This window comes from Enhydra lutris, unplaced genomic scaffold, assembly GCF_002288905.1.
Source record: "Enhydra lutris kenyoni isolate GAN:26980312 unplaced genomic scaffold, ASM228890v2 scaffoldscaffold16, whole genome shotgun sequence".
In the NCBI taxonomy this organism is placed as follows: Eukaryota; Metazoa; Chordata; class Mammalia; order Carnivora; family Mustelidae; genus Enhydra; species Enhydra lutris.
The window spans coordinates 38473285-38485840 of NW_019154100.1; the positions used below are offsets into that span (position 1 = coordinate 38473285).

Here is a 12556-nt window from a genome sequence, read left to right on the forward strand (position 1 = left end):
AAATTATGAACTCATGGCCAACCTCGTTTCATCTGAACATCACTCCACTCTTCCTCCTCCCATATTACAATAAAGTAAATCTCAGGTATTACACATTCTACTGTAAATTTTATGTGACAAATACTATAGAAGATTTTTCAAACTAACAACAATACAATTTTTATACCTTAAAAAATACACTAAAGCACAACTGATAAAAATGGTACTCTGGCCATTTAAAATCATCTTTCGTTGTTTTCTCATATTTTCAGTTTTGTCTTTTATTTCTTTAAACATATCACATTTAGCAGCTGATAGTTCTAAGAGCTTGTCTTTAAGGTCTGATTCTGCCAAAGGATATTATGGACTCTCACTTAGAATAGTACTCATTTCCTTGTGTGATATTTTTACTGTGAGATCCTGTTCCTCAAACTTTGTGCCCAGGAAGATCAGTGGTCGCTCCCACCAGGTGCATGAGGCGAGTCCAAAGTGACTGACAATCTCAATTTAGGGTGTTTCAATTTCCGGGAAGGTGAATTCAAACCTCAGTCCGCCACTAGGGGCTTTTCCCCTCTACTCAGAGTCTAGAAAATTTTTCTTGCAGAACAGATTTTGGTTTTAGTGTACGCCTTCCCTAAAGATATGTCTCCTCCATGGTCCTGAATTTATTTAGAATTTCTGTTCCACCTCCCAACCCTGTATGAGCCCAGGGCCTTGTCTTCCTAGTCCCATGTGGCTATTAACACCCAAAACTCTGGGCGCCTGGGTGGCTCAGTTGGTTAAGTGACTACCTTCGGCTCAGGTCATGATCCTGGAGTCCTGGGATCAAGTCCCACATCAGGCTCCCTGCTCAGCAGGAAGTCTGCTTCTCCCTCTGACCCTCTCCCCTCTTATGCTCTCGCTCTTTCTCACACTCCACGCACACACACACTCTCTCTCTCTCTCTCTCTCTCAGGTAAATAAATAAAATCTTCAAAACAAAAGTCAGAGTTACCAGGAATTGACAAATGTCTGTAGGATAGCTGCAGACTTCAAAGCATACTGACTACTCTGGAAATGTATTCCCCTTTATTTGTGGTCTCAGATCATTTCCCTTACCTCCCTGCAAGGTCACTATGAATTTTTAAAGATTTTTCATGTTTTATTTATACTTTTTATGAGTTTTGCATTGAGAATATTTTCTAGATATCTACTCTGCTATATTTCCAGAAAATGAAATCTAATTCCTTCTTTTACGAAGCCTAATAAAGCTTATAATCTTCAGTCTAGAATAGGGCATTTTCCATCAACCTAGGTTTCAAAGTTTGAAATCTTTCACCTCCCACCATAACATTAATTTCTATCTTTGTTTAAGATCCAAAAGTACCACAGAACCACCCCAAATTAAATAACTTATCAATCAGACCACTGCAAAAACAAAAATAAAATGGAACAAAATATCTCTGTGAGCATTATTATAGGGAGGCATTACACAACAGTGATAAAGCAGGACTTTTATTAGTTATCATTTAGTAAAATGGAAAGCATTACCAGAGTTAATTGCAGTCAGTTCTGAAACTTGATGGCTGTGTGAGCTTAGGTAAATTATCTCCAATGTTTGGCCTCAGTTTTTTTAAATGTATAGTTTAGCTAGAGTCAATATACCTAAATGTATTAAAAGTTCTAGCCATGGGAATCTAAATAAAGTATTAAATTTAAAATTATGTAAAAGAAAACTATTAGTACTCCAATCAGCAATGATCATGACTCAGAAGAGTACACAAAAGTCTTATTAAAGGGACATGGTGTACGCAACTTAAATGATTCAGTAACAATGTTTTTGTGCGTGTGTATACATTTATGTATGTATGTATGGGTACACAGAGAGACACAAATACCCAGGTCTGAGAGAGAGGAAAAGAAGGAGAGGGAGAGAGAGAAGGAGAAGGAGGGGGAAAGAAAAGGGGAGAAAGTAAAGGTGGCAAAATATTGAAAACTGATGAATCTGAGCAGAAACCCATGGGAGTTCTCTGTACTACTCTTACAACTTTTCTGTGAGTCTAAAATTACTTCAACATCTTTTTTAAAAGTGTTATGAAGTCAGCATTTAAATAACAGATATAACCCTGGCTACATAAAACAGAAGCATACTGTTCTATCATGGGAAGTAAAGGAAATCCATGAAGGGACATTAAGTTATCACTCACCAACTGTTTCAGTCTCACATATGTTTGTTGCTATAAATACAAACTGATCTATTTGAATTCTCTATTAATGACAGGTTGCAGAACTACATAAAAATGTATAACATCCTGATGGGTAAACACCTTAAGTGAGATTTTTGAGCCAAAGGTAATTTGGGAAAAAAGCTCACACATCAGCTGAGAAAGCATTCCAACATTAACTCCCAGCTTCCTCCAAAGTCAGTCGCAGACGACCAAGGGGAGTAAGAACACAGAGCATTCAGCATCGCAGGAAATGTGTGCCCTGTGGTTCCCAGCATCTTGGAAGTGCAAATTCAGCAGGTAGCATAAAACTCCCTAACTCTACAATAAATTCTGGCGCATAAATCACAATATATGTATCTCTTTCCTTCAGAGTCTATATTTGTATCTAGCTTCTCAGAGTGTCAAAATAATAGTTATAACCAATGATAACTGTTGAATATTAAGCCCTCTATAGGTTTAAAATTTTTTTAATAAAATAAAAAAAATATATGTGACAAGGAGAGGGCGTAAGCCTCTTTGCTCGCTTTTTTGACAGAACTTTTAATTTTAAGCTCAGCAGGAAATTCAGATAATGACTGCAAAGAGCCAAGCAGAAGTCTAAGATGTTTATTACAAACCAATCTCTTCAGGATCATCTGCAGATAGCTGAAAGTCAAGACAATTTTGAACCAATGGAAGTGTGTTATTGATTAGTAAATACCTCAATGCTGATTAAACTATTTTCCCTCCCATTCTCTAACTTTCTAATTTATTCTGCATAAATCTTTCTCTGAAGTCTGAGCTAGAGAGATATAACTGTGGAATAATATTTTCAAGTATTTTCCCCTCCAGCTATGCCAACTGGAAAAAAGAAGATGGTATACTATATGCTACAGATAGCAATGACAACAAAACAGGACAGTGATACCTACTTTCTTAAAGTCTTAATTTTAAATGAAGAAGGCATACACCTTTTATAAGAACCAATGACCCTGCTACAGGCATTCTCACTCAAATGAAATCTAAAACTTTGGTATGAGGTCATTAAACTATTCCTAGGGCACCTCTTTTACTCTAAAAGCCTCAGTAAGCAATTGAACTTCTAATTTGAATAATTGCATTCCACCAACATAAATTCCCTCTGTAGTTTCAACTGTATGCAGTATCAGTCTTCATTTCCTGAGTTAAATTAATATTGAGTAATGCGGTGCTTCTTTAAAAAAAAAAAAAGTGCATCCACTTTCATAGTAACCTTTCAGCAACTAGTAGAAGTGATTCATGTGCACTAGAGGGGAATAGTTCAGTATGAGTAATCATTAACCACTAATTTCTGCCAGCATTCCCTGTGTGTAGAGCATTGCAAAAGGTACATCTCATCCAATAAAGTGGATATATCTATACAACTTTATTTTAAAAATCAAATGTTTGATAAACTGTATCGTATTTCCCATCAAATTGTCATTCTATCATTAAAAACTTTATTTTCATTTATGACTTATCTTCAACTAGCTGTAAGTCCTCATGTTTGACCACCTCTATCCTTCTATTCAGATACCTAATAAATTATCAATTAATGCTGGGAAACCTAACTTACTCCATAGTGTTCAAAAAATAAAGATTTCTTGTAAGAGGGAATCCTGAAAACAAGCTTCTCCTATTAAATCCCAAGCCAGCAGAATTCTAAAAAGACATAAGAAACAGTTCTCATGAAAAATTTGCTACCAAAGTGAATTTCCAATGTTGCTATAACAGCATTTATTCAATACACTCCAAAAGACTGGTACAATATATCTCTTTAATGAGATTTGATCTTTCAGTCCTTGGATTTTCTTAAATAACATGTCTACAAGTTGCAGAGTGACCTTTATGAAAAGCCACTCTAAAGTGATGATCCAAGCAGCCCTGGAGGACTTCCAGCTTAAAGACATCTAAAATGGATCAACCTATTCCAGAACGCAATGACTCAAAATTTCAATCTACTCCAATGTTGTCAGTCTTTGACTTCAAAGACTAGGGTCATTGTAGGTAGACTCAAAGCTGAAAAGTAACTTTTTAGATTACCTCTGAAGTCAACCAAATACCGTTGGAGTCATAGTAGCTATACTAGGTATACTTACCTACTCACTTTTTTTCCTTCCCAACCAAATACCGTTGGAGTCATAGTAGCTATACTAGGTATACTTACTTACTCACTTTTTTTCCTTCCCTCCTCACTTTGCCATGACTCCCAATCTCACTGACTTTGGGTTTTGATACATGACTTACTTATGTGAACAGAAGAGTCGAAGTTCTGAACTGAGTCTTTAAGAGGTTCTGAGTGTTTCTACTCACCCTCTGGTATCTTGCTATCACCCATGAAAACATACCCCCAAGCAGCCATGGCTCCTTCAGTGTAGGTCCCACAAAGACAGATACATGAAGTGGACTGAACCAAACCCAGAGTCCAGAGTGACTACAGTTAATCTACCGACCCATGAATAAGAAATAATGATCTGAATGCAAGCAACTGAAATCTTAAGGTAGTTTATTGCTATAGTAAAAGTTAATACCATGACCAACAATAAAAGGGCTCAAGGTATTATTCTTTGGCCCCACTCTATTCCAAATTAAAACTTCCAGGTCCATGCTCCAAAATAGTATGCTAAAGCAAACCAGTTTTCATTTCAGTACCAGGCACTCGCCAAATATATCTGACAGCTTGATATCTTCTCATCTGAAAATGTATCCATTATTCAGGGTTAATAACCTTGAAACTCTTCTACTAAAGTAAAAGTACATTGACGACAGAATCCGTACCTGATTTGCCATCCCCCACCACACCTAAAATAGTGTTTCACACTTCTTAGCCATTGATAAATGACTCCCTATTCCAACTCAAAGTTACCTCTGCTTTTCATTATTGTCCAAATCTCAGAATGACCTCCTGAGTCACAAAATGATTCAGATATTTGAAATGACAGAAATGACTAGATATGATCTTTCCACCTGAACACACAGGTATTCTAAAGTGCACAATGAATGATGCTCAAGACTGGTAACCTACACCAATGTGAATTCCTTCAAAATGGCACAGAATCCTTCAATGAATACTGAGATGTAGAATGACGTGTCTCACGGCGCTGCACACAAACATGCCACAGAGCTACATCAGCGTTCAAGGCAGGTCTCACAAGGGGGCCCAGCAATGCCTTCAGGGGAGCACATTTCCATCTTGAGTCTTTTTCACACTGGTCCTCTCTGCCACGCTGCCTCCTGATCATTGATTGTACCAGTCTCATTTTCTCCATCGTCCTCTATCACCCAACCGACCTAGGTAACTTTCTTTCCTCTTCTTCTCCACACTTCTTTTCATTTCTTGCCACTTGCTTTTTCTCCCTTCTCTCATACTGCTAAACCTGGTATAAGAAGGCATCATCGCACATTCAGAGAACTCCCTTCCTTCACACACAAATCAACCAACTGCCAAACACCAGCTATAATTCTCGGGCATCAGGGTCAATAAGAGCAGGTGTGTTCCTTGCAGGATGCTCGGGGACTTCCAGCCATGACCACACACCCTGCCAGCTATTCAGTACTTGTGTCATTACAGAAAATTAAAGACAAGAATTTTTGTCAAATTTTTGGTCAAAAATTCTGCTGAACTCCACAGTCTAAACATGTTCAGTTCATCAAAGTTGTGCAGTAGCAAAGATGTCTTCAAAAATGCTTAATTGATTAATCACTATATCCCATTATTGCAATTTCTGCTCCTAAATAATTTTAAGTATGATTTAGTAATATCTAATGAAATTAGAGATAAATTCTCTATTATACTTAGAAGGAGTCAAAAAACCCTAAAATACAGACCCAACTGTAATAAACATATATCTTTGTTTTCTTCCCAGAATATCCTTTCCTCTTTTATTCTGAAAATAGCATACCCTCTCTTCTGGGAAATGTCACCCCTTCCTTACCCCGAAAGCTGATTTAAATATATTCTGTCATTTTCTTATTAAGCCTAGCCATGGCTAGGGCTGTGTACCTGTCTGAAGCCGGGCCAATCATGGCACCTTAACCCACGGGTCAAAGTTGATCTATATTTGTATAGATGAGGCTACATGACTGAAACAATCAATCACAGTCCTTTCCCAAGATCTTTCAAAGTAAAATTAAGGCAAGAGGAGAGATCTCTCTCAAGTAGTGATGAAATGGGGCATCTTAAAGCATGAGAGCAGCCAGCAGCCCTGTGCCCAGCATGGTGAAGAAAGCCGGTCTGAGAGAACGAAGCCAAAGATGCAGACAGAAACAGACGGCAGAAACACAGAAGACAGAGCACCCTGCGGCGTCCAAATCCCTGGTTCCAGTTGTCCCTGCTGATTGTCACACTTCTGCCTTCCTCCTGGGTACATAATAAACCTTCCAATAAATTCTCCTGTATATCTAACTCAATTCAAGCTCTTATCCTGTAATCAGTAGCCAAGGAAATTCTACATAATATACCAGACAAACTACAAGGTAACAAATTTGACTTCTTGGGAGTAGGGCCCAGGAACACTGTAAGAAATGTATCTGCAGGAAATGTACCTGTAGCAAAAAATCCGATTTAACAGACTGGCATTTCAGAATGACACTAATATTTAACACTTTCTTCACTGTCTTTTTAACTGGGGGTAAGCCTTGTCTTTTCATAACACAATCAATTTCTTATATTTTTTACTCGATTCCCTCATAGCACAAGCCATGAACAAAGATATTCAGTGGGCGTATACTGGCCTAAATCATGAAGTTTAGGATACTATGATTGTTGTACGATCCTCTGGAATATCATTAGATCCAAGGTAAGAAGGCTTTGTGTTCTGGAAAAATCTATCTCAGAATAGTAATGGTTGTATAGCAAAACAGCACTCACTACCAGAACTCAGGAAGAGATCTGATTTTCAATACAATAATTACATTTTAAAATGCATACTCATTCTAACTCCTCAAAGCTGATACCTATGCCTAGTTAAGGAACTAGTTCTGACTAAAAACAAAATAAATAAATAAATAAATGTTTATTCTTTATATAACTTTAACTTTAAGCTCTTATAAGTTTATATATTCATTTTACTTATTTGTTTTATACAGCTATCTAGAACAATGTGAACTTAATACATGTTCACAATGGAAGAAAACAAACCATATCACAAAATGCAAAATCTTCTTAATTACATAAACTTACTCATACAGCTAGGTTATAGATATCAACTTAGAACAAAGTCTTCTCTGTTATTCCAGAAGACTATTTGCACATAAGTTTTGGAAATCTCCACTGCAAAATTCTTCCAATGTAAAGTACATTTAATCTTTTCAATCAGCAACATGTTTAAAGAACACACCCAGAATATCTGGGACCAGTGCTCTACACTTTTCTACCTACTGAAAGTGTGTATGTTTATACACATATGCATACATACATATATATACATGAACACATATGTGTATTTATGTATACATACACCCTTGTGTATGTGTATAAATATAGTATGTATATATTTTATACATATATAGATATTTTGGGTATAAGTACATATATATGCATACTAATATGTATATGGATACTGAGATAGATAGATTAGTAACTGTATGTATATATATGCATGTATATATATATACATATATATATGCATACACACACAGTAACTGAATTTGACCCAAAACCATCCTACGACTACACTATCAATATCAAAGGATATTTAAGTGTGGATTCAAATATAGATAATTAAGATATCTTAAAATCCCAGGCCATATCTACAGAAAATGGTGTCATTTAGTAAAATTTCCTTAGAATCTCTACTTAGAATCATAAAGTAAATAAAATAAAATAAAAACTAAAAAAAAAAAAAAAACCCTACAGAGCTAGAGAATGATTTGATAATCATGTTTGCTCACCTCCACCCTGTTTATAATATGATCACATTAAAAGACCTTTTAAAAAAATTTAGTAAAGTTAAATTTCAGGTCAAGGCCTTTTTAAAACTTTTCAGTTCCCAGCACAGAAATAATATACAGAAATCCCACAGCTAGTACATGAGAAACCATGAAGCATGTGCTATAAAGAATGAAGCTACATTCGTTTTTACCTGCATTGATGCTCCCTCCACTCTGGCCACACAGGCCACCCGGTCCAGGAAAGTCACTGCCACGGGCACCGCCACAAAAAAGCCCTTACAGAAGGCTTTGGCATATCTTCTCACCCAGCCTTGTGACTGTGCCATACCTGAAAACAAGTACAAAATTAGCCTCAAAAAAAGGTAAAAAAGAAAAAACAAAAGCAACACAGGAAAAGCAAGAGTTAAGGAAAAACCACCTCATCTCTTAATATATTTCACATGCATCCCTACAAGCAGTGGAATAAATCTGATTTAAATCCCAAAGGCAAATACACTAACTCAGATTAACTCTTTTCAGTAACTGAAGTCCACTTGATAACTTTAGTGGAAACTCTCTCTTCACAAAGCAGTAAGTTAGAAAACAAAGAAGCATTCCAAAAGTAAATCCCTTCAGGTTGTTGGCTATTACAGTGGAGATGCTTCTCACACTTCTGACATCTGTTCTCTTCTATAGTCCCACAAGTTTTAGTGGGACAAATGGCTGCCTCACTTCCCTTGCAGCTAACTGTGACCATGTGACTAGATCTGATGAATGCCGTATGAGTAAAAATGATAAATTTCCACACTGTGCCCTGAAAAAGAAAAAGGGGAGGCCCTTCCTGTTTCCCTTTTTTTGATACCATGATAACAATGGAGTAGCAGGAGCAGGAGTAGCCATCTCAAGATAAAGATGGCAAAGCAACAAAATAGAAGGGTCCTGGATCCCCAGCACAGTGGAGGGACTATAGTTGTGCTGCACCGCTTACCCTTGAACTATTATATTAAATGAGAGATCCACCACTTTCCATCACGTCCAAATCACTGCTATATGAGTCTGTGTTACAGCAGCCAAACTGATCCTAATACAACAATGAAATCTATGATAGATCAAGAAAAAAAACAATACAGATAATTACCAACACTCACCCTAAAACCACTGGACTAATTTTCAGATTTCCTAGGGATAAGCAATCCCTTAATTGTCTCATGCAATGAAAAACAAAATAGCGAGACATCAAGATATGCTACCCTACCAGACCAAAAGGAGCCGAACACAGTCCAAGAGATGACGAAGCTTCACAGTTGGGAAAGATAAATGACTGTTTTGTTTTCAGTCTTACTTAGACAAGCTCCATGTGCTACCCAAGACTGAAGGAGGAGGTGGAGGGGGTGCTGAGGTTAGAGGTCTCTTGATCTCTCCTTTGCAGTGTGCAACTAGATCAGAGCAACTGAAAAGTTCCCTAATACAACCACAAGGCTTGTTTAGACCTAAACCCACATGTCAGTTTGCTTCCAAGTGATAACCGAAGATTATTTGTCCTTTTGAGAGCAGATTCAAAAGGGTCCAGAAATGCAATTCGCACCAAGCATATACCAGAAAGGCTTACACTGGGACAGTATTTAGGCTTTTCATTTTTAAGTTCCCAAAAGTCACACTTCCAATGAGAGCAGTGTTATAATAATATTAATATTACAGACATGAAAACAAGCCAAAAATAGGTAAGAATATAAGAAGGAGAAGAAAAAGACTAAGAAATATATTCATGAACAATATAGGGAGACGGAGAAGGAAAAGAATATAAATAAATAAATAAGTATAATTATTTACTTATTTGCATAAGTGAATAAAAGCAGAAAAATTACAGTTAAATTCAGTCTGAGTACTTATATCTGAAGATTTTACCTGCTGACCCATATAATTTAAACTTGAAATGAGAGACAGAGGAACATATAAAGAAAGGATGGGACCACTTCCAAACAGCTTTATCCAAAAGTCTTCACTTCTTTTATTTTAAAGGAATGTTTCCTTTAAAGACACAAGGGTCACGTGGTAATGAAAAATACATAGTTTTCTGATCCTGACTTTAGTAAACTTTCTGATCCTGAATTCTCCAGAGTTACCAGTATAGGACAATGGCTTTCCAATGGTTTTGACCATATCCCATAATAAGAAATACATTCCATAGAGCAACCAAGTACTCAAATACTCACATACACACACAACTTACACATACACCCTCACAATGCAGCAAATAAGAATTGAAAACAGTTTCACAAAATAGTACTTATTACATAATAGGCTATCATTTTAATCTGTCCTGTTTCCTTGGATGAGACAAGATGAACATCAGGAGACCAGATTATTCTAGTGGTCCAAAGCAAGAGATGATGGTAGTCTGGACCACACTGGTGTTGACAGAGATGGAATAAAATGAGCAGACTTGGGGCACCTGGCTGGCTCAGTCAGCAGAGCGGGCAACTCTTGATCTCAGGGTTGTGAGTTCCAGCCCCATATGGGACACAGAGCTTACTTAAAAAAAAAAAAAAAAAAAAAGAGCAGACTTATGATACATATTTTGGAGGTTAAAATGACAGGATTGGATGTGGATGGGCAATGGCGGGAGAGGGGATAGGAACTAAGAGAAGGAAGTGTCAAAAGGCAGTAGTGACCTATGAAAGCACTGTTAATTGCATTTGAATTGCATTCCAAAGTAGTAAAAACATGCTCATAATTCAATTTCTCAAACCTTTACTCAGTCTTACTAAGGACAAGGCCATAAGTTGGACGCTAGGAATATAGGAGTGGAAAAGCAGATATGGTCCTTGCTCTCAAGGAGTAACATTATTTCAGGAAAGATGCCCCTGAATGAACATTCTTAAATGGAAATGAGTATTGAAAAGGGCCATGCCCTGAAGCTTGGGAATATGGAGCAAGGAAGTCCCTCCATCAGGAAACAATCAGCAAAGGGATGCCAAGGAAACAGCAACTGAGGTGGGACCCGAGCATTTCAGGCACAAGGAGCAGCATATGCAAAGGCCTAGGAGCAAAGTAAAATGTAGCTATTTAAGAAACTAAAAGAAGTTCAATTTGGATAAAATATATACACAATTTATTTGCTGATTTTCAATTTTTACTTTAGTAAACTTTTTTTTTTTAAGATTTTATTTTTTATTTGAGGCAGAGAGAGAGATGGAAGACAAGCAGAGGGAGAGGCAGGCAGAGGGAGAAGCAGGCTCCTTGCCAATCAAGGAGCCCAATGCGGGACTCGATTCCAGGACCCTGGGATCATGACCTGAGCCGAAGGCAGACGCTTAACCGACTGAGCCACCCAGACACCCTACTTTAGTAAACATCTAGTTATTGACTGCTAAACACCAATGCTAAGGGAAGGGAATATAAAGATGGCTGGGCATACAATATAATATCATTTAAAAACTCTCAAAAACAATATTTTATATTTTCTATGTAAATTTGTATAAGCATATAAAAGTATTTAAAATGGAGTATTATTTGTATTATTGTGCTCACTACTTACTAACCACTCATGTCACTTGTATAATTAGTAAAGAACAAAGAGAGATAGAAAAAGCAGGCTTATCAAAATGCTGAGTGGTTCATCCTAGATGCTGGAAATGTAGATGATGACTATATTCTTCTTTGAACTTCCACTGGTTTCTAACATTTAAAAAAGAAATATGGTGCTATGAAGTCACTTTAGTATATAGATACCACAGGATGATGCCAGTCTTGATCTATTTCCTATCATGATAAACTACCCTTTCTCAGTCCAGTCTCTATGCTGTTCTACGGGTAACAAAAAACACCGAGTAAGATTCTTCCCCATTTATGCAGCAATCAACGTAACTGACTGCAATTCTTTTACGTAGCCAAAATAGTCTATGTTGGAATATTACATGCTTTGGAAAATTTCTTGAGAGTTTGAAAAGCCTTAAAAAGTCCAACCTTTCTTCTCACCCATAGTAGCATTTGGGTTCAAACAGGAAAAACCTGATGACAATCCATATTATAACCAACCTGACAACTTGACTATTTTAAGTAATTAATAAACTGGCTTTGAAACACATAAACCTATGTTTATCTAAATATTAAGCAAAAATAAATATTAATAAATATTAAGTAAATGCAAATAGAAAAACATGCTCTTATATATCTGTGGCTCTTAGAATTAAAAAAGCAAACATACGACAGAATGAAAATATAAGTGTTATCTTTGCTGTTCCTTGTTTCCTGCATGCATGGACTTTCACTAAATGAGTAGGGATATGGGCAGAATAGAAACTGGGAATGTTTTCAAATATGATGATGCCGCAGCTATCCCAGTTTTAAGGCAACCTGCATGCTTACAATGTAAATTAAGGGGAAAGAGAATGTAAGTTGTATTAGAATTGGAGTCCCAGAATTTTGAGCCTCCTCTTCCTTCCCAATATCCACTCTCTCATACACTGCTACTCCATTTGGTCACTGTGGCCCCCAGGAAG

The 12556-nt window shown here is 36.9% G+C and overlaps 1 protein-coding gene across 2 annotated transcripts in view; it reads right to left on the reverse strand.

Moving 5' to 3' along the window:
• The window catches only part of LOC111147359 (inner mitochondrial membrane peptidase subunit 2), an 861050-nt gene that overhangs the window by 807929 nt on the left and 40565 nt on the right, over positions 1-12556 (reverse strand). For both annotated transcript variants that reach the window (XM_022503359.1, XM_022503360.1), the window contains exon 3: positions 8267-8403. In XM_022503359.1, the coding sequence (XP_022359067.1) occupies positions 8267-8401 (135 nt within the window). In that variant the 5' untranslated portion in view covers positions 8402-8403. The remainder of the gene's footprint in view (positions 1-8266; positions 8404-12556) is intronic.